The sequence below is a fragment of the Ovis aries genome, chromosome 2, assembly GCF_016772045.2.
Source record: "Ovis aries strain OAR_USU_Benz2616 breed Rambouillet chromosome 2, ARS-UI_Ramb_v3.0, whole genome shotgun sequence".
Taxonomy (NCBI): Eukaryota; Metazoa; Chordata; class Mammalia; order Artiodactyla; family Bovidae; genus Ovis; species Ovis aries.
In genome coordinates, this window is record NC_056055.1 from 190036913 (window position 1) to 190059890 (window position 22978).

General features: G+C 38.2%; 1 protein-coding gene across 1 annotated transcript in view; it reads left to right on the plus strand.

Moving 5' to 3' along the window:
* The window catches only part of CNTNAP5 (contactin associated protein family member 5), a 1086429-nt gene that overhangs the window by 510433 nt on the left and 553018 nt on the right, over positions 1–22978 (plus strand). Inside the window, exon 6 of the mRNA XM_012140581.5 lies at positions 670–854. Coding sequence (XP_011995971.2) covers positions 670–854 — 185 coding nt within the window. The remainder of the gene's footprint in view (positions 1–669; positions 855–22978) is intronic.

Below are 22978 nucleotides of genomic sequence, written 5' to 3' on the forward strand. Positions count from 1 at the left end.
TCTGAATTTGAGCCCTGGATACATCTCTGCCTAGAAATGCTTAACCTCACCAGACCTCAGCTTCATAATTTGCTAAATGCAGATCATCATTTTGCCTTAGAACATTGAACTTGGAGATTATACAATCTGTACTTAAATGCCCTCGATTGAGTAGGAATTTGAAAATTGCAGCTAAAATGATCATTTTCTCTCCGTTGCCTTTGCCTACATATTTACCTAAGTCAGTGGGCCCACTGTCTTCCCTCTACTTGTCCAGCATTCACTCTTCTGCTAAAGTACAACTCAAGATTCACTTTTTCCTTTCAAGAGCCAGTCAAGTGCAAAGAATATGCATTGTTTCTAAGTGTGATGAGTTCTATTTTCAATATTATGCATACAGCTATCAAGATCTGATTTCTCTTAGTATGTAATTGCACCAGACCTAGAAACATGTTCTTTCATGTCTAAAAGGGAGTGTAGATGTCAGTTGATGGAGAACTTGGTCCTGGAATCTGTGGGGAAAAGTTGGTATTCCATCCCAAGCCCAGGACATTTCTGGGTCTGTGGAGATAGAATCATCCTTTACTTTGGATAGAGAGAGTTGGCCTTGCTTGCAGAATATTCTATTTATAGCACTGCAGGCTTCCCTGGGGGTACAGATGCCATCTTTTCTTCCTATTCCCTTCACAGATGACAGCAAACCTCGTCTCAGCAGCAGCCCACCCTCAGCCACCCTGGGGAGCCTACTGGATGACCAGCACTGGCACTCTGTCCTCCTGGAGCGAGTTGGCAAACACGTGAATTTCACCGTGGACAGGCACACGCAGCACTTCCGCACCAAGGGCGAGGCAGATGCCCTGGACATTGACTATGAGGTGAGTTTTCTGTCCCTATAAACCCTTGAGCTTCTTGCTCAGGATCAGTAAGAAAATCAGTAAGCGAATGAGCAGGTGAGAAGATGTGGGACCTTGACAAATCTTACGTTTGTGCATCTCCTCACCTCTATCTAAGTCTAGGTAGCTAACCATGAAGGAGCCCATGGAGAGAGCCTGAGCTGTGAGCCTGGAGAAAATATTTTGGCAAATATGGTGGTGACTCAGAAACTTACAAGGCAATCATGCAGTCATTATGAAAGATTCAGTTATATAAACTTATAATCCATCAAAGTATTTTTAAAAGGTACTAAATTAATTTAATTCATTTATTCCTAATTACTTTAATATATCTATCTATTTCCATCTATCTATATGTATTTGAGGTTATTTACTTCTGTTGTATCTGTGTGGTAGAGATACAGTCTATTTGATTGCTACAGTGCCTCTCTTCCCAACTCCAAGTTGAGTGACATCCCTTTGATAGTTTGAAATTCATCATGGCGGGAATATTTATACCACAGATATTGGCAAGTCCTGTAAATCAGGGGTTGATGTATTTCTTTGTTGATTCTCTAGACCAGAGATTGGAAAAACCACATCCTGCAGGGCAAGTTTGGCTTGAAGCCTGTTGCCTTCAGCCTGTCAAGTGTTGTTTAAAAAATTAAGAGAAAAAGAATAATATGTGACAGAGACTGTATGTGATTATGGATAAAATAGTTCAGTGAAAAATCAACAAAAGCAGTCTATAAAAATCAGTTGGTTTATGGAATTTATAATATAATTTATTGTATATTTTATTATTATTTGTAAATTGTCTGCACAACACTCATATCAGTAAAATAACATAATATCTGAATGCATTCATGTTCCCACACACACATGCATGTACAGAGATGTGTGTGTGTGTGTGTATCTATGTGTATGTACTATACCCTGAACAGCCAGATTTTGAACATTTATCAACACATCACATGAGGCAGAAGAGAATGACCTTTTGCAAAGTAGTGACACGGCCAGACTTATGTTTTAGAGGAGTCATTCTGAACGTTTGTTTCAGGGGCCAGTCCAATTAATTTACCCTAGAAATTTGTTAGAAATGAAAGTACCCTAGTCTCATGCAAACCCACAGAATCAGAAACTCAGGAAAGATGGCTTCAATCATTCAGTTTTTAAAAATCCTCTAGGAGACTCTGATGCACCCTAATGTTTGAGAACAACTATTTTAGAGCCGTTACTCTGAAGGTAGCTCTGAAGTTACTCCATAGCCTAGATCTGTCTGTAGGTGGATGGTTGATGGACAGATGGTTGGAAACCCTGTTAGGAGACAATGTCAGTCGACAGCGGATATATACTAGAACAGTGGAGGTGGAGTTAAATGACTGAAACTTAGGATCTGACTTTTTTTTTTTTTTTCCCCCATCACTATTATGAATTGTAAGAAAGATCTCCTCTTTTGATCTTAACTTTGTTTAGCATACTGTTGATAAGTTATGCTATTCATTAACTTCAAAAAAATTTGTCACTCTTTGACTCAGGATGCAATATATCAGGTAGGTAGTTTTTGTTTTTGTCTTTTAAGTTGCTGATAACTAGAAATCTATGACTATCAATTATTCTCCTTGACAACATCATTTAAGTGATTGAAAACACAAAAAATACACATAATGTTGAAATTATCTTAAAGAGATCTTTTTTGAACTTGAGGCCAACAAAAAAAACACAAAATCAAGTTTCAGTAATTCCCCAAATACTTGACTTCTAATGGCCTGAGAGGTGATTCTAAAATTCACCCAGTTGCCCAATTTAACATTTATTTTCAGGTTAATCTCTACCTATCCGTGGTCTCCAATATAGAGAATCTGTATGAAATTACAGCATAGTAGCATTAAAGTGAATGTCAGTATTTATAAGAGAAATCCAATGATGTTGTTTAATTTATGAAATTGAAATAGATTTCTTCTAGAAATTCTTGAATTCTTTGGTACCTTGTAAAAAGTATTTGCTAGGGAAAAAACACCTTGAACTATTTCTATGAGGCACCTCTGCTTCAGATAAGCCAAACCCCTTCCAAGGATGCAGCCAGTGTGCTCACATGAATATAAAAGAAGACAGACTGGCCATAACGATGACATTAGAATGGCTGCACTGGCTCAAGAGAGTTAGGTGTTGGAGAAGTCTCTGAGATAACTGGAGCTATCCAGCCTTGAAGATTCACCTTCAAGGCTGTGTGGAGAGAAAGGAGCCTGTGTCGTAATCCCCACTTCACCCCTAAATAGTTGGAAAAAACCTGGAAAGTGAAAACTCTTAACTTTAGTTGCCCAGAAGCAATATGAGCATCATTATTGCTAAACAGGATATCTGAATAAGGTCTATTTTTGAAATTGAAGTAATACGTGATTTACAACTTTGTGTTACTTTCTGGTATACAGCAATGTGTTATAACATATTCATGCAATTCAGTTATAACATATTCATTTTCATATCCTTTTCCATTACGGTTTATTATAGGGTATTGAATATAGTTTCAAGTGCTATACAGTAGGTCTTTGTTATTTATTTATTTTATATTTAGTGGTGTATATATTAATCCCAAATTCTTAATTTATCCCTTTTCCTCCTTTCCCTATTGGTAACCATGAGCTTGTTTTCTATGTCTGTGAGTCTGTTTCTGTTTTGTAAATAAGTTCTATTGCATCATAGTTTAGATTCCACATGTAAGTGATATCATAAGGTATTTGTCTTTGTCTTTTTAACATACCTCAGTTAGTATGATAATCCCTACGTTCATCCATGTTGCTGCAAATGGTATTATTTCATTCTTTTTTTTATGGCTGAGTAATATTCATTGCATATATGTATCACAAAATGAATATTTAGGTTGCTTTCATGTTTTGGCTACTGTGAATAGTGCTGCAGTGAACATTGGAGTGAATGTATCTTTTTCAACTATGGTTTCCCCAGATATACTCCTAGGAAACTAAGATCATGTAATCTGGTCCCATCACTTCATGGGAAATAGATGGGGAAACAATGGAAACAGTGACAGACTTTATTTTGGGGGGCTCAAAAATCACTGCAGATGCTGACTGAAGTCATAAAATTAAACAATGCTTGCTCCTTAGAATAAATATTATGACCAACCCAGACAGCATATTAAAAAACAGAGACATTACTTTGCCAACAAAGGTCTGTCTAGCCAAAGCTATGGTTTTTCCAGTAGTCATGTATGGATGTGAGAGTTGAACTGTGAAGAAAGCTGAGTGCTGAACAATTGATGCTTTTGAACTGTGGTGTTGGGGAAGACTCTTGAGAGTCCTTTGGACTGCAAGGAAAATGAGTCCATCCTAAAGGAAATCAGTCCTGAATATTTATTGGAAGGACTGATGCTGAAGCTGAAACTCCAATATTTTAGCCACCTGATGTGAAGACCTGACTCACTGGAAAAGACCCTGATGCTGGGAAAGATTGAAGGCAGGAGAAGAAGAGAACGACAGAGGAAGGGATGGTTGGATGGCAGCACTGTCGGGACATGAGTTCGAGTAAACTCTGGGAGTTAGTGATGGACAGGGAGGCCTGGTATGCTGCAGTCCATGAGGTTACAAAGAGTCGGACCCAGCTGAATGACTGAACTGAACTGATTCCTAGGAGTGGGATTGACGGATCATATAGTAGCTATATTTTTAACTTTTTAAGGAACCTCCATACTGTTTTCCATAGTGGCTACACCAATTTATGTTCCCATGACAGCATAAGAGGGTTCTCTTTTCTTCACATCCTCTCCAGTATTTGTCATTTGTATACTTTTTAATGACAGAGAATTTATGGTGTATTTTATAACAATGTTGTCTATTAATCAGAACCTAGGGAAAGACTAGAGATCTCTTCAAGAAAATTAGAGATACCAAAGGAACATTTCATACAAAGATGGGCTCGATAAAGAACAAAAATGGTATGGGCCTAAGAGAAGCATAAGCTATTAAGAAGAGATGGCAAGAATACACAGAAGACCTGTACAAAAAAGATCTTCACAACCCAGATAATCACTATGGTGTGATCGCTCACCTAGAGCCAGACATCCTGGAATGCGAAGTCAAGTGGGCCTTAGAAAGCATCACTATGAACAAAGCTAGTGTAGGTGATGGAATTCCAGTTGAGCTATTTCAAATCCTGAAAGATGATGCTGTGAAAGTGCTGACTCAATATGCCAGCAAATATGAAAAACTCAGCAGTGGCCACAGGACTGGAAAAGGTTAGTTTTCATTCTAATCCCAAAGAAAGGCAATGCCAAAGAATGCTCAAACTACCACACAATTGCACTCCTCTCACATGCTAGTAAAGTATTGCTCAAAATTTTCCAAGCCAGGCTTCAGCAATACATGAACTGTGAAATTCCAGATGTTCAAGCTGGTTTTAGAAAAGGCAGAGGAACCAGAGATCAAATTGCCAACATCTGCTGGATCATGGAAAAAGCAAGAGAGTTCCAGAAAAACGTCCATTTCTGCTTTATTGACTATGCCAAAGCCTTTGACTGTGTGGATCACAACAAACTGTGGAAAATTCTGAAAGAGATGGGAATACAGACCACCTGACCTGCCTCTTGAGAAATCTGCATGCAGGTCAGGAAGCAACAGTTAGAACTGGACATGGAACAACAGACTGGTTCCAAATAGGAAAAGGAGTACGTCAAGGCTGTATATTGTCACCCTGCTTATTTAACTTCTATGCAGAGTACATCATGAGAAACTCTGGGCTGGAAGAAGCACAAGCTGGAATCAAGATTGCCGGGAGAAATATCAATAACCTCAGATATGCAGCTGACACCACCCTTATGGCAGAAAGTGAAGAGGAACTAAAAACCTCTTGATGACAGTGAAAGAGGAGAGTGAAAAAGTTGGCTTAAAGCTCAACATTCAGGAAACGAAGATCATGGCATCTGGTCCCATCACTTCATGGGAAATAAATGGGGAAACAGTGGAAACAGTGTCAGACTTTATTTTTTGGGGTTACAAAATCACTGCAGATGATGATTGTAGCCATGAAATTAAAAGATGCTTACTCCTTGGAAGAAAAGTTATGACCAAACTAGACAGCATATTCAAAAGCAGAGATATTACTTTGCCAACAAAGGTCCATCTAGTCAAGGCTATGGTTTTTCCGGTGGTCATGTATGGATGTGAGAGTTGGACTGTGAAGTAAGCTGAGTGCCAAAGAATTGATGCTTTTGAACTGTGGTATTGGAGAAGACTCTTGAGAGTCCCTTGGACTGCAAGGAGGTCCAACCAGTCCATTATAAAGGAGGTCAATCCTGGGTGTTCATTGGAAGGACTGATGCTGAAGCTGAAACTCCAATACTTTGGCCACCTCATATGAAAAGTTGACTCATTAGAAAAGACTCTGATGCTGGGAGGGATTGAGGGCAGGAGGAGAAAGGAATGTCAGAGGATGAGATGGTTGGATGGCATCAAAGACTCGATGAACATGAGTTTGAGTGAATTCCAGGAGTTGGTGATGGACAGGGAGGCCTGGCGTGCTGTGATTCATGGGGTCACAAAGAGTCAGACACGACTCAGCGACTGAAAGGTGCTGAACTGAACTGATGTTAGTTATATAACAGGATATCTGCTGTATGTGTTTGAGTCTTGCTAACACTGGTAGAAGAATGATTGAACTCAGATCCCTGAGTTCCAGTGACCCATTTTCAGTGTAAGCCCTACTTCTCCAGAGCTGTGCCCTATCAAATTCTTCATCAGGGACAATTACAGTCTACAAATCTATGTTCCTCTTCAAATTTTAGCATGATGTGTTAATATTTGGGAAGAAAATATGATAGCTTTCATTCCTCCATCTTAGATTATGTCAAGGATATCAGTCAAGTGACACAGGGCCTTTCTGTAAAGCATCGAGTAGGGAATTTGCCTCTATTACATGTATACGGTTGTCAGATTCTCCTCTCACTTGGAAGGCACACATAGACAGGGGCTCATAGAACCTTCTGCCAAAAAAATAAGCAGAAAGAACATAGATCCTTTACTTCTCACTGGAATGTTATCACAGCTCATCCAGCCCATGTGATTTTTCTCCCAAATGCTTCTGAGACAAACCATAGCAATTAATTTTACTTTCAGCCTAGAGCACAAGGGTTTAAGAAAAGAGGTTTTTTTTTTTTTTTTTTTTTTTTTAGGATCTTAGTGAGATTCCATTTCTTTGAGAGTCTGTAACCTAAGAAGTCTTTTCTTATCAAAAGGACTAGTGATCCTTTTCTACATAGCCATCTTAACCGTACCAAAACTATTAAAAGCATATTTTTACATGTACTATGTATTATCACAACATAAATGATAAAAAAGAATTTTTAAAAATGAAAAGAATGTATTTCAATGACAATTCTTTGTTAAAGCTTCTTTAAGTCATCTAAGCACTTAAAAACACATTATCTACACATCTTCAAAAATAAGTTTTACTGAATTTGATAAAAAATATGCGATAGTACTTTTATAGTCAAAAATTGTGGGAGATCTTTCCAAGTATGACATAAATTTTAAAACTCTAGAAATATAACATATGAAAAATTTTACACATAAAATAATTTTTTAAAGCCACATGAACTTCCACTAAAAATATGATATAATGATATCATCCTCCCAAAAACTTGGAAAAGCATTTCAACATTTAATTAATGAATAAAAAGCCCCCACAAATAATTTTTAAAATAGTGACTCAATGGAATAAGAATATGAATATATAAAAAATATAGGCTGCTTTCAATTATATAAAATGATGCTCCGTCTTACTCATAAAAAGAAGGAACGCAAATTCATGCTAAAATGATATTTTAAACTTAGACTGCAGGGAACACAAACATTAAGTGTTGTCACAGAAATGAAGGCACCAGAATGATTTAATCCACTGTTTGTGGGAATATAATTAATATGATATCATAGAAAAGGCTTATTGTCAAAATTTAACTGAGTGCCCTTCAATTCAGCAATTCTATTTCTAGGAATTTATCCTACAATTATAAGCAAATGTGTGCAATGGGTTATATGTCAGGAATAACAAAAAGTTGAAAATTCCCCCAAAAGTTCATCAGAAGAGTGTTAATTAAAAATTCCGGTAAGCTCTGTAGAGAAACAGCTCTGCCAGAGTGCCCCAGTGGTCTCATACTGTCCACTTGGAAAGCAGCCAAAGCCATGCAACACAGCTGATGTGGATCTTGGCAGGACACATTGGATCTTCCTGAGACACAAGAGGCTGGAGGCCTGCAATTACTGGTTCCAAGGCCATTGCCCACTTGTCTCTCTGCCTCATAGAAGTCTATTCTGATGCAATTTCTTCTCACTCTCTAGGTTCTAAGGATGCTTGAGGCTTTCTGCTGTGCCCTTTTAGAATAGATTTGCATCACATAGAATTGCTTAGCTTGATGTTGAATCTGGCCTCTGTACATCTACACCAAATTAAATCTTGAAGACAAAAGAGGCTTGCTCTTTGGAAGGAAAGCTATGACAAAGCTATTAAAAAGCAGAGATACCACTTTGCTGGCAAAGGTCCATATAATCAAAGCTATGGTTTTTCCAGCAGTCATATAAGGATATGAGAGTTAGACCATGAGGATGGCTGAGCACTGAAGAATTGATACTTTCAAATCGTGGTGCTGGAGAAGACTCAAGAGTCTCTTGGATTGTAAGGTGATCAAACCTGTCAATCCTAAAGGAAATCAACCCTGAATATTCATTGGAAAGACTACGTGAAGCTGAATCTCCAATACTTTCGCCACCTAATACGAAGAGCTAACTCACTGGAAAAAGACTCTGATGCTGGGAAAGCTTAAAGGCAAAGGAGAAGGCAGTAGCATCACCAAGTCATGGACAGGAGTTTGAGCAAGCTCCAGGAGATGATGAAGGACAGGGAAACCTGGCATGCTGCAGTCCGTGGGGTCTCAAAGAGTCAGACATGACCGAGCGACTGAACAACCAACTCAGTGGACATGAATTTGAGCAAACTCTGGGAGATAGTGGAGGACAGAGGAACCTGGCGTGCTACAGTCCATGAGGCTGCAAAGAGGTGGATATGATTTAGTGACTGAACAACCAACTTGAGGAGGAACCTCAAGGCTGCACTAAGGTTTCTTGACTGCTCCTCCCTTATCTCTGCATCCTCTTCCTTCCCTGATTAACAACTGTTTGAACCTGCCCATTGGAACTTGGAACATAATGGAGGCTGAATGAAGCCTATTTCCTGTAATCAGGAAACTAGGAACCAAATAAAAAGTTCTGTTCTCAGAAGGCCCACAGTACCCTGCTAGTTTTAAGCTGAAGCCTACAGGTAGATCTATAGCAATGAAGACTGCCACAGCTCACACTGTGGTCATCTGCCATCACATTTAGTGTCATCAGTTTTGGTCTATGGGACTGGGAGCTTCACTGTTTGGCTCCTCTTCCTTTCACTGTCTGTGTAAGTCACATATCATCCAAATCTCACAGTGGCACCTTTCATCTATATGTGGATCCACCAGGCCTTTGCCTGGGGTTCACCTTGTTTTGTGTGTGTGCTTGACAAACCTGTATGGAAGTATTATGCTTCGATTAAAAAGAATGAGGCAGCCCTCTATGTTCTGATGTGGAACCATCTTCACTATAGATTGTTCAGTGAAAAGGAAAATCAGTGTGCAGTGCAGTGTAAACAGTATCTGTGCTTAAAAAAAATAGAAAAGAGTATATAGACTTAAAAGTGCACAGATCCACAGAAATCTGTAAGGGTAGGGATAAGCAGATCAGAAGAACATGGGATCATCGAAGAAAAATGCTTCATTCTTTGCTGTGTACTCTTCTGCAACTTTTTTCATTTTGTACCACTTGCAAAAACATATTTTGAGAAGAAACTGAGGCAATAGAATGAATGCATGACTTAAAAGGTAATCCACATGTTTACTTCTAAATTTGCATCCTCCAATTTATTCTTATTCATGGTTTTTCTTCAAAAACACCCATTGCTTATGTTATCAAGTTTATTTTTTAAAGTACTTTTGATTTACAGTGTTGTATTACTATCAAGTGTACAGCAAGTGATTCAGCTATACATATATGTATATATTTTTGAAGCTGAAAAATTTTATTTCATTTATTAATTTTTCATCACATTGTATATTTATTTTTTACTGAAATATAGGTGATGATCAGTGTTGTGCTAATTGCTGCTTACAGCAAAGTGACACAGTTATGCATAATATATGTGTACATATATGTACTTTTTCAGATGTTTTCCCTTATAGGTTCTTATAAAATATTTAGTTACTTGTACTATACAGTAGGTCTTTGTTGGTTTTTTTTTGTTGTTGTTGTTGGTTTTATATTATAAATAAATTTGGCTTATTTTTAACTCTCTAACTCTTCATACCCAAAGTGGCCATAGTACTTAAGCTCATCATAAGACTCAAGACTTTCTTTTTTACTTTGTTTCTGTAATGTTGTATCTGCTACATAACACACAATAAATATTTGTTAAATAAATTTTAAAAGTTTATTTCTATGAATTATAAAGATATCAACTAACACCTTAATTTTCTTCCCATGAGAAGTTCCTAATGGTTCCTATACTCAGAGACCATCCCTTGCTGCCCTTACTTTAGAGTGACACCAGGGGACCTTTCCTAGAGCTCAGGCTCGATTAAAGTACTGGCCAGAGTTAAAACAACTATTTATTTAGTGATCAGTAAATATAGAGAACAGGCTTGTGGATGCTGGGGGGAGGGAAGGAATAGGGTAGAGAAGGAGTAAGAGGTTGGGATTAGCAGATGCAAACTATTATATATAGAATGGATACACAACAAGGTCCTACCATACAGGGAGTTATGTTTAATATCCTATGATAAACCAGAATGGAAAATAATATGAAAAAGTATGCATGTAGACATATAGATATCTGAATCACTTTTCTGTATAGCAGAAATTAACATAACATAAATCAGTTATACACTGATTAAAAAAAAATAATAAACCAGATAAAAGCAAAAGAAACCAACAAAACAGAAAAACTATAGAGCACCAGGAAAAGTGTTTGGTAGACCATATCATGTGGTAGTATAATTGTTATTAGTTCTTTTTTTTTTTTTTTTTTTGGAAATGCAGTTGTAAAGCTAAAGCAAAAAACTTGCATGCAGAAAAATAAATGGAAGAAAATAAAATAAGGAAAAGAAGTAGATGCAAGGTGGAAATAAGGGCAAAACAAGGGAAGAAAACAATCAAGCTCCTATTTTGTGTGCCATTTTGTGATTTTGTTCAGTCCCTCAAATAGCCTTGTGAGGGAGATTATTATGTTCTATATCACAGACATAAAAGACAAGAGTGACTAATGACCCTCCTGTTCCTATTTCTCGATAGCCATCCAGTAACAGAAACAGTAAAAAACCTGATGCTGGGAAAGATTGAGGGCAGGAGGAGAAGGGGGTGACTGAAGATGAGATGGTTAGATGGCATCACTGACTCAATGGACATGAGTTTGAGCAAACTCCCGGAGATAATGAGGGACAGGGAAGCCTGGCATGCTGCAGTCTATGGGCCTGCAAAGGATAGGACATGGCTTAGAAACTGAACAACAACAAGCAGAAACAGAGTTTAAGTCTAGATCTGCATAGATCACGAGACGTCATCATGGTGACCAACCTTTCTCTCTGAAGGAGGGACAATCCCTTAAGATCCAAGCATAGGCTTTGGTCCTTATCTTGGCCTCTGTACATAAACAAGACTTAAAAACACATTCCTTGGTGTCATTTTTCTTTCCAGTTCTAATTTAAGATTTTGTGATTTGTGAACTTTCTAATAGCATACTTCCCCAATTTTGTAACAGTAAGATATGTATATTGAAAAGCAAACTAACTGTGTTGAACATGATGAAGAGAATATTTCAATACCAGTACTATACCCTAAATAGTATTGTTTTTATTAACAGGAGCTAAAAGAACAAGTGATAAATTCCTTATCATGTTATTTTAGCTGCTATTAGGGTTGTGGTAGTAGGTTTTAATGATCTAATAAGACATTTTGAGGCTGGCTGAACTTAGGCTAAATGATTGTCACCCTCAATAAAATATAAAATCAGCCAAGCCCCACTGGAATACTTTAGGGCCTAATGTGGGCCCAGGTACCATAGTTCTAAATGCTTCATGAGTTATAATAAGATGTTGAATAAAATCTGTTCTACTTTTTCTTTGACAAATAAACCACATCCCACATATGCGGGATGTCCAAAGTGAAAATAGTTGTCCCTTGGTCACTCCTGGGGCCCATGTGTGGGTCTATGGTTCACCCTTAGGAAGATGGACAAGGAGGAGAACAGTTCAGGCCTTCCAAGCAGCTTCAGAACTGTTTAGGAAGAAAATTCTGGGTTGCTGGGTAGGAAGATAATGGTTTAGGACTGTGGTAACAGCTTCCTATAGTAATTTCCCCTTGATTTGCAAATACTGCCCCCATGAGGCAAAATGTGACGATGGTCAGAGGGGGTCCTCCAGGGTGTCAGTTCCACAGCAGGTACCCTTCTTGCCTGAGCAGATGCAGGGATAAAATGAACGTGAAGTTAGAATTTCCAATGAGTTCTTGTTTGAATACTGAGACACACATGATTTAACTCAATATCCAAATGTGTGAGTGTTCAATTGCTCAGTCATGTCCGACTCTTTGTGACCCCATGAACTGTGGCATGACAGGTTCCTCTGTCCATGGAATTTTCCAGGCAAGAATACTGGAGCGCATTGCCATTTCCTTCTCCAGGGGATCTTCCCGACTCAGGGACCAAGCCTGAGTCTATTGTTTCTCCTGCAATGGCAGGTGGGTAATTTATAATATCCTAATAACCTAAAGTAAAAATTTTGTAAACCCATTCAGACAAAAATAAATAAATATGTGTTGAGCAAATCAGGCTGAGTCAAACTCTATCTATAAAAATACACATTAATAGAAGGGAAGGCTAGACTAGCAATGGACTAGATTTGGGTCAAGAGCAGCACTCACAGTAATACTTAGAAAGATTTTCTGAATCTAGCCCCTGCTGAAAACTTGCTAGGAGATGGAGAGCATAGGGTGGTTCTGGTAGGGAAAATAGGAGGGGCTGATTATCTTCTCAAGATATTGGGGATTTCTTCTGCTATACTTGTCCATCTCTTCTTTTCTTCCCCTTGGACGGGAATGCAGAAGGCTCACCAAGCATGTGCCAATCTGCCTAGGATAGGGGCACACTGAGTCAGTGAGCCTCGGACTTTTAGTTTAAAAAATGAGAAGCTTTCAGGCCAACCAGACCAGTTGTTCAACATGTCCTGGTGATGATTCACAGCATGGGTTCCTCGATGGACCAGAAATAGAAGTAGCTGGCGGAGAGCCATGTATATAATGGTGAAGAGATGGAACTCCAGATGGAAGGATTGGATGGGTTGACTAAGACCTCGGTCAAGCTGCCAAACCTCTGTATGCTATCATTTTCTTTAGCTTTCAAGTGGAGCAAAGAGCAATATCTAACTTAACAGCTGGAGAAAAAAATAGTGAAAGCAAACTCTAAGCATCAGTTCAGTTCAGTCACTCAGTTGTGTCTGACTCTTTGCGACTCCATGGACTGCAGCTTGCCAGGCTTCCCTGTCCATCACCAACTCCTGAAGCTTACTCAAACTCATGTCCATAAAGTTGGTGATGCCATCCAAACATCTCACCCTCTGTCATTTCCTTCTCCTCCTGCCTTCAATCTTTCCTAGCATCAGGGTCTTTTTCAATGAGTTAATTCTTCACATCGGGTGGCCAAAATATTGGAATTTCAGCTTCAGCATTCGTCCTTCTAGTGAATATTCAGGATTGATTTCCTTTAGGATGGACTGGTTGGATCTCCTTGCAGTCCAACTCTAAGCCTAGGGCCCAATATATGAAATGAGTCAGTAAATGAGACTATTTTTTTTTTTAACTGAAACATAGTTGATTTACAATACTGTGTTAATTACTGCTGTACAACAAAGTGATTCAGTTATACACACACATATATATATATTCTTTTTTAATATTCTTTTCCATTATGGTTTATTTTAGGATACCAAATGTAGTTCATTGTGCTATAGAATAGGACCTTGTTTTTTTACGCATTTACCCATGTGATAGTTTGTGTCTGCTAACCCCCACCTCCCACTCAAACCCTCCCCCAGACCCTCCCCCTTGGAAGCCGCAAGTCTGTTCTCTGTGTCTGTGGAGTCTGTTTCTGTTTCACAGATGGTTCATTTGTGTCATATTTTAGATTCCATATATATGTGATATCATACGGTATTTGTCTTTTTCCTTCTGACTTAATATGATAATCTTTAGTTGCATCATTGTGGCTGCAAATGCCAATGTCTCGTTCTTTTTTATGGGTTAGTAGTATTCTGCTGGATATCACAGAATACTTTATACAGATATATATCATATATATATACATATATATATCACATCTTTATTTATTCATCCATTGATAAAGTTGCTTCCACATCTTAGCTATTGTGAATAGTGCCACTATGAAAATTGGGATGCCTGTTCCCTTTTGCATTATAGTTTTCTCTGAATATATGTCCCGGAGGAGGATACCTTGGTCATATGGAAACTCTGTTTTTAGTTTTTTAAGGACTCCCCATACTATTCTCCATAATGGCTGCAGGGTTCCCTTTTCTCCACATCCTCTCTAGCATTTATTACTTGTAGACATTTTGATGTTAGCCATCCTGACTGATGTGAATGGATGCCTCATTGTAGTTTTGATTAGCATTTCTCTAATTATCAGTGATATAGAGCATATTTCCATGTGCCTATTCAAATACCACTATTGTTATTTCTTAAAAAAAAAAATGTTTTCCAAGAGAGATGCTGAAGGCAGATTCAACTAAAGTGTTAAGGGGAAACAGCTGAATTTTGGTCAGGAGCCAAAGCCAGCATGAAGGTGGGTAACTGGAATCTGGAACACAGGCAGGAAGTGTGACCATGAATGACATGCTTTATGTAAATAAGGAGGGCTTTCAGGATCAATGTTTGCTTCTATTCAACACAGGGCTGCGTCTGGGTCAGATATGACTATTTTGTATTCCTTACCAAAACAAAAATGGACAATTGTACCTTGCTGAAATAATTTGTGAAACAGTAGGTTACATATGGAAGCAATAAAGAACTGAAAATGTTACCAATCACCTCCTTTTAAAGTAGGGACAAAACTAGAGACCATTAGCACTACAGCCCTTCAAAAGTAAATAAAGATCAGAAGTTCCAAAGAAGTTCCCACCTGAGCCATTGATCAAATCAGACAGTAGAGCAGAAGCCGCAGAATGGTCACACTGGCAAAGATTTGGATCCCATGGACAGAGAAGCCTGGTAGATTACAGGCCATGGGGTTGCAAAGAGTTGAACACGACTGAGCAACTTCACTTTCACTTCCTTTCATCTCATTTGGCCCATTTGGCATTTTTCTAACTATTTGAATTCAGGCCAATGCTTAAAAATCAAGAGATACCACGAGAAAATTGGGTTCTCTAGTCTCTTTTGAAATGGCAAAAATTCATGCACCTTTGACAACCTTCCTCCAGAAGGGCCATGATCTCTATGTTTAACAAACACTAAGCCAGTGCAAGTTTTAAAGCACGAAAAAAAAAAAAAAAAGACAGCTGTTTGGTTTCTTTTTCACAGACATTTCATTACAAAATAGGCTATCAGAACAAAAGTGAGACAAATATTCACTAATGAGAAACTTCAAGTGTATCAGAAATCCAAGTCTGACAGAAAAAGGAATCTTTAGAACAAGAAGACTCTCAAATTCAAACAGAGCCAGAGGAAAAAAAAAAAAACAGTAAAGAGGAAGGAACTCATTGCTAGAGAAGTAACATCAAAGATGGTAAAAGAGACAAGCAAATGCCAGACAAAAGAAGAAGAATGAGATCAAAGAAAGACAGCGTAGCAGTTTCTGGGGCCTCATACATTTAACATCAAAGCAAGCTTTCTCCTGAGATTCAACCAGTTGGAGCCCACCTGTGACATCAGAAAACTCATCAGGTTTCCAGATGGACCAAGACATTCAGACTGTAAGTGAAACTTCACAATCTAACACCTAGTTTTCTTGACCACTAAGAACAATAAAAGGCTCAACATCCAATTTTCCAAGCACAAACAAATAAAAGAAATGAAAGCAGTCACATTGACAAAAAGGACAATAAGGTAAAACAATTTTAGAAGTAAATTGCTAGTGTTCTCTTTTGTATGAAAACAAATATTTGCTAAATCTCTTATGTTTGAATTATATCTCTAGCATTAAATATTCAAAAATAGACAAGATGTGTTCCATGTCCTTGGAAAACTTTTTTTTTTTTAGAGGATATACCAAAATACTCAACAAATATTTATTTGGTGTCTATATCAGGCTTCATTTTAAGTGCTTGGAATATGTTAATGAAAAGAACAAACACCTACCCTTGTGATGCTTGAGTTTTAGCAGGAGAGACAATCTATAAGCAATACCCATAAAAAGTTAGTGAATTACACAGTAAGAAAGAAGATAACAAAGACTATGGAAAGAATAACAAAAATAGATGTTGGTAATGGGGTTGGGAGTTCAAAGATTAGGAAAACAGTTTGCAATGTTAAACATATTAATTGTAGCTTAGCTGGTAAAGAATCTGCCTGCAATGCGGAAGACCTGGGTTCTATCCCTGGAGAAGGGAAAGGCTACCCACTCCAGTATTCTGGCCTGGAGAATTCCATGGACTGTATAATCCATAGGGTCCAAAGAGCTGGACATGACTGAGAGACTTTCACTTTCACTTTCAGGGATTGTTGAGATAATGTCATTTAAGCCAGGACTTAACGACAACAAGAAAAAAAGTGAATTTGTCATATTGCTATCTGGAAAGAACTAGCTCAGGGCATCTGGTTCCCTTACAGTATCACAACTATTCTGTGTTATAGGAGCCCATGTTGTAGAGGAAGCTGTATTTGCAGCTTTCTGACATATATACTGAAAGCCTTCCTTCTTCCTACAAATGAGTGTCCTGAAATACTCAATACGATCAATATCTTCCCCTCTGACCCTCATGATGAAATATGCTCAAGTCTGAATGGAAAGGCAAAATCATATCAAGTTCACCCTAAACAATCAAAACGGTGAATGAAGACGTTTGTACCATACAACAAGGGTTGGCTTAAAAACAAAGATTAATTCAAGGAGACTCAAGTTTGAAGGAAGTGTGTGTGTGCTCAGTTGTGTCCAGCTCTCAGTCGTGTCAGCTCCTCTGACCGTGGGAATTTTACATGGGCAATTATAAACAAAATGGTGATATATTTGTGAGACAGTAAGAAGAATATACAACACAGCCACTGAAATAACTGAGAAAAGCTCCATCATTCTAGGATAGATATCCAGGAAATCAAATAAAAGTAAACAATATTTTAAGGATGCTGACTGAATTAGAAGAATGCTGAAGACAGTGAGGCTGAAATGTGCCTCCTACCCAAAGAAGAGGTGACACACATTTCACATTCAAGTGTGCAGTGACTAGTTTTCCTAAAAAAAAAAAAATGAAAATAGATACTGATCAGCTAGTTCTAGCAAGTTCTCTTTCTTTCTTTTGTTCCCCCTTTCAAATGAATATGAAACTATAAATGATCAAAGGTCCTTTTCAAAGACAGACGCAACATATCTAGTTCCAGTGTTCTGAAAATCTAAAAACCAGAAGGAAACTTCTATAGGATTTAAGAGAGAAGTTACTTAGTTTAATTGTTGTTGAAGTAAAATATCCATATAAATTATTTCAAGCTTCAGACTGCAAAAAATTAGCAAAGTTAGTATCCCTATGGCTTTTATTCAGAAATTGTTGAAAATAAAGGTGCAAAATACCATTTTGGAAGAACCTCTTAATTGAAATGTTACTGCTGGGAAGAACAATTCTGCAAACAGCAGAGGTAATATGCCAAGAATCCTTCAGAAGACCTCAGGGTAGGAAATCTTGTTGTTGTTGTTGTTGTTTTTTCTTTTTTTGAAGTATAGTTGATTTTTAGTGTGTTAATTTCAGAAGTACAGCAAAATTTTATATGCGTGTGTGTGTGTGGGTGTGCATACTCTTTTTTAGAATTCTTTTCCAGATTACTTTCTATTGTTGGTTATTACAGATTGAATACAGTTCCTCATGCTGTATAGTAAGTGCTTGACCCTTGACAGGAAATCTTTTAATTCTCACATTAATTCAATCAAGTTATGTTGTTTATATGAGATCAGTATTATCATTATCCTCATTTTATGTAAAAGGAAAATTCATCTCATGACAGTTAGGTATTTTGCCCAAGGTCCTATAGAAAGTACTAGAAAGATCTGGGTTTATTTCCAGCAAGAGAAGCTCCAAAGACAGTGATTTTAACCACTTCCCTGTGAAAGCTGATGATAGATGCTAATACAAATTTATGCGATTTGTAACAAGTTGCCATAAAATAGAATTTCCTTTAAAAAGTGTTTCAAAGTGGAAAAATTTATGGGCAGATTAATTAATAATAGTAATAATAGCTTGCATGTGTGATAAGTCACTTTAATGGTGTCTGACTCTTGCTACCCTGTGGACTGTGGCCCGCCAGGCTCTTCTATTCATGAGATTTTCCAGGCGAAAATACTGGAGTAGGTTGTGATGCCCTCCTCCAAGGGATGTTCTTGACCCAGGGACAGAATCCGCATCTCATGTCTCCTGCACTGGCAGGCAGACTTGTTACCACTAGCACCGTCTGTGAAGTCCTCAGATGTTTTTGTTGTTGTTCTGTTTTGTTTTTAATAGCTTTACCAACACTTTTTCCTGGTGCTTGTAACTCTTGATATTCAGTAAACTCTACTTGTGCTTGAGTTATTGGTGAAATAGTTTTAATACTGATTACAGAGTATCATCCTGTAAATTCATTTCATCACACTCCCCCAGGGGATCACCTCCAGGGGGTCTTCCCCACCCTAGTTTGAACCACTGTCTCTTATCGCTTCGTATGTTGGCAGGCAGGTTCTTTAGCACTGGTGCCACCTGGGAAGCCCATGACAATAGCTTTGGTAATCAAAATGCAAAGTAGGTAGGGATTGAAGAAAAAAAAAAATTTGGGCTTCCTAGACAATAATCCAAAACTATAGTCTAAAAAGTTAGATAATCATCAGTCAGTGAGTTTAGTCGCTCAGTCGTGTCCAACTCTTTGCGGCCCCATGAACCACAGCATGCCAGGCCTCTCTGTCCATCACCAACTCCCGGAGTCTACCCAAACCCATGTCCATTGAGTTGGTGATGCCATCCAACCATCTCATTCTCTGCGTCCCCTTCTCCTCCTGCCCTCAATCTTTCCTAGCATCAGGGTCTTTCCAAATGAGTCAGCTCTTTGCATCAGGTGGTCAAAGTATTGGAGTTTCAGCTTCAACATCAGTCCTTCCGATGAACACCCAGGACTGATCTCGTTTAGGATGGACTGGTTGGATCTCCTTGCAGTCCAAGGAACTCTCAAGCGTCTTCTCCAACACCACAGTTCAAAAGCATCAAATCTTTGGTGCTGAGCTTTCTTTATAGTCCAACTCTCACATTCATACTTGACTAATGGCAAAAACCATAGCTTTGACTAGACAGACCTTTGTTGGCAAAGTAATATCTCTGCTTTTTAATATGCTGTCTAGGTTGGTCATAACTTTCCTTCCAAGGAGTAAGCATCTTTTAATTTCATGGCTGCAATCACCATCTGTAGTGAATTTGGAGCAAAGAAAAATAAAGTCTGTCACTGGTTCCATTGTTTCCCCGTCTATTTGCCATGAAGTGATGGGACCAGATGCCATGATCTTCGTTTTCTGAATGTTGAGCTTTAAGCCAACTTTTTCACTCTCTTCTTTCACTTTCATCAAGAGGCTCTTTAGTTCTTCTTCACTTTCTGCCATAAAGGTGGTATCATCTGCATATCTGAAGTTATTGATATTTCTCCCAGCAATCTTGATTCCAGTTTGTGCTTCTTCCAGCCCAACGTTTCTCATGATGTTGCAGAGTGACAATATACAGCCTTGACATACTCCTTTTCCTATCTGGAACCCGTCTGTTGGTCCATGTCCTGGGTTCTAACTGTTGCTTCCTGACCTGCATATAGGTTTCTCAAAAGGCAGGTCAGGTGCTCTGGTATTCCCAACTCTTTCAGAATTTTCCACAGTTTATTGTGATCCACACAGTCAAAGGCTTTGGCATAGTCAATAAAGCAGAAATAGATGTTTTTCTGGAACTCTCTTGCTTTTTCGATGATCCAGCAGATGTTGGCAATTTGATCTCTGGTTCCTCTGCTTTTCCTAAAACTAGCTTGAACATCTGGTAGTTCATGGTTCACGTATTGCTGATGCCTGGCTTGGAGAATTTTAAGCATCAATTTACTAGCATGTGAGATGAGTGCAATTATGCAGTAGTTTGAGCATTCTTTGGCATTGCCTTTCTTTGTGATTGGAATGAAAACTGACCTTTTCCAGTACCATGGCCACTGCTGAGTTTTCCATATTTGCTGGCATATTGAATGCAGAACTTTCACAGCATCATCTTCCAGTTTTTTAAATAGCTCAACTAAAATTCCATCACCAAAACTAGCTTTGTTCATAGTGATGCTTCCTAAGACCTGCTTGACTTCAGATTCCAGGATGTCTGGCTCTAGGTGAGTGATCACACCATAGTGATTATCTGGGTTGTGAACCTCTTTTTTGTACAGTTCTTCTATGTATTCTTGCCACCTCTTCTTAATATCTTTTGCTTCTGTTAGGTCCCTACCATTTCTGTCCTTTATTGAGCCCATCTTCACATGAAATGTTCCCTTGGTATCTCTAATTTTCCTGAAGAGAAAATTAGTCCAGTCTAATTTTCCATTCTAGTATTTCCCATTCTATTGTTTTTTCCTCTATTTGTTTGCTATAATTGCTGAGGAAGGCTTTCTTATCTCTCCTTGCTAGTCTTTGGAACTCTACATTCAAATGGGTTTTTCTTTCCTTTTCTCCTTTGCTTTTCACTTCCCCTCTTTTCACAGCTATTTGTCAGGCCTCTTCAGACAGACATTTTGCTTTTTTGCATTTCTTTTTCTTGGGGATGCTTTTGATTCCCATCTCCTGTACAATGTCACGAACTTCCGTCCATAGTTCTTCAGACAGGCTCTCTATCAGATCTCGTCCCTTAAATCTATTTCTCACTTCCACTGTATAGTCATAAGGGATTTGATTTATGTCATACCTGAATGGTCTAGTGGTTTTCTCCACGTTCTTTAATTTCAGTCTGAATTTGGCAATAAGGAGTTCATGATATAAGCCACAATCAGCTCCCGGTCTTGCTTTTGCTGACTGTATAGAGCTTCTCCATCTTTGGCTGCAAAGAACATAATCAATCTGATTTTGATGTTGACCACATGGTGATGTCCATGTGTAGAATCTTCTCTTGTGTTGTAGGAAGAGGGTGTTTGCTATGACCAGTGTGTTCTCTTGGCAGAACTCTATTGACCTTCACCCTGCTTCATTCTGTATTCCAAGGTCAAATTTGCCTGTTACCCCAGGTGTTTTTTGACTTCCTACTTTTGCATTCCAGTCCCCAATAATGAAAAGGACATCTTTTTGGGTGTTAGTTCTAGAAGGTCTTGTAGGTCTTCATAGAACTGTTCAACTTCAGCTTCTTCAGTGTTACTGTTAGGGGCATATACTTGGATTATCGTGATATTGAATGGTTTGCCTTGGAAACTAACAGAGATCATTCTGTTGTTTTTGTAATTGTATCCATGTACTAGGGATTATTTTCTAAGTCAAGTTTTTAAAAAACCTAAATGTTACACTGTATACATAGCAAAAATCATAAAAGAGGACATAATCAAAAATTAATAAAAACAATAGAATAAAGCAAAAATGATCATCCTTATAGTTGTAGTTCAGTTCAGTTCAGTCACTCAGTCCTGTCTGACTCTTTGCGACCCTATGAATCGCAGCACGCCAGGCATCCTTGTCCATCACCAGCTCCCAGAGTTCACTCAGACTCACGTCCATTGAGTCATTGATGCCATCCAGCCATCTCATCCTCTGTCGTCCCCTTCTCCTCCTGCCCCCAATCCCTCTCAGCATCAGAGTATTTTCCAATGAGTCAACTCTTCGCATGAGGTGGCCAAAGTTGTAGTAATACAGTTAAATTTTTTCTAAACTTCCTCAGGTGGTTAATAGTCTCATATTTCCTTAATAAACAAACACCAGACGTGTGGTTTGCGATTAACACTCTTATAGCAGAAAACACCAAAATGATTATTTTTTAAAAGTTGGAATTGGGGACAAAGACACATCAATTAAATTTATGCAAACTTAAAGCAGAGATAGAAAAATTAGTACCGTTGAAAATAAAAATTAAGATTAAAACTATAAAAGCTGTTGTAAAAATTGCCTGGGGGCTTCCTTGATGGCTCAGTGGTAAGGAGTCCACCTGACAATGTAGGATTAATCCTGGATCAGGAAGATACCCTGGAGAAAGAAATGGCAATCCTCTCCATAGTATTATTGCTTGGAGAACACCATGGGCAGAGGAGACTGGTGGGCTACTGTCCATGGGGTCACAAAGAGTCAGATATGATTTAGCGACTAAATAACTACAACAAGTACTAATTTTTGTGGTCCTTAATTTAAAATGCCTATAAGGAATAGATATGTATGTATATTAAATAGTCAATCAAATGCCAAAAAAAAAAAAAAAAAGCTTATTTCTAGCAATTAGATGTTGATTGACACTGTCCTGATGTGAGTTGCATGTTTTCTAGGATTCAGGGATCAGGAGCCAGGCTAAAGGAAGTGGTCATTGCTTTTCCAGTTCAGTTTGCTAGATGAGTCATCTAATAGGGAGAGTTTAAGGAGAAAAGCTAGTGTTCAGAATTTGAGTGAAACTAAGATGCCAGCTGAGCTCAGCAGGAGAACAGTTTAAAAATGATCAATTTTCATTTTTTTTGCAAATAATTGCTAAAATCATTTGACCCTCCCTGGTCATGCACAGCAGTGATCTTAGTCTGGATGACTTGCTGAAAAAAAAAAACATAGTTTAAAGCAAGATTTTGATTTTTGTTCTTGCAGTTTTAATAAATCAGATAAAGTTATAAATGCAAATG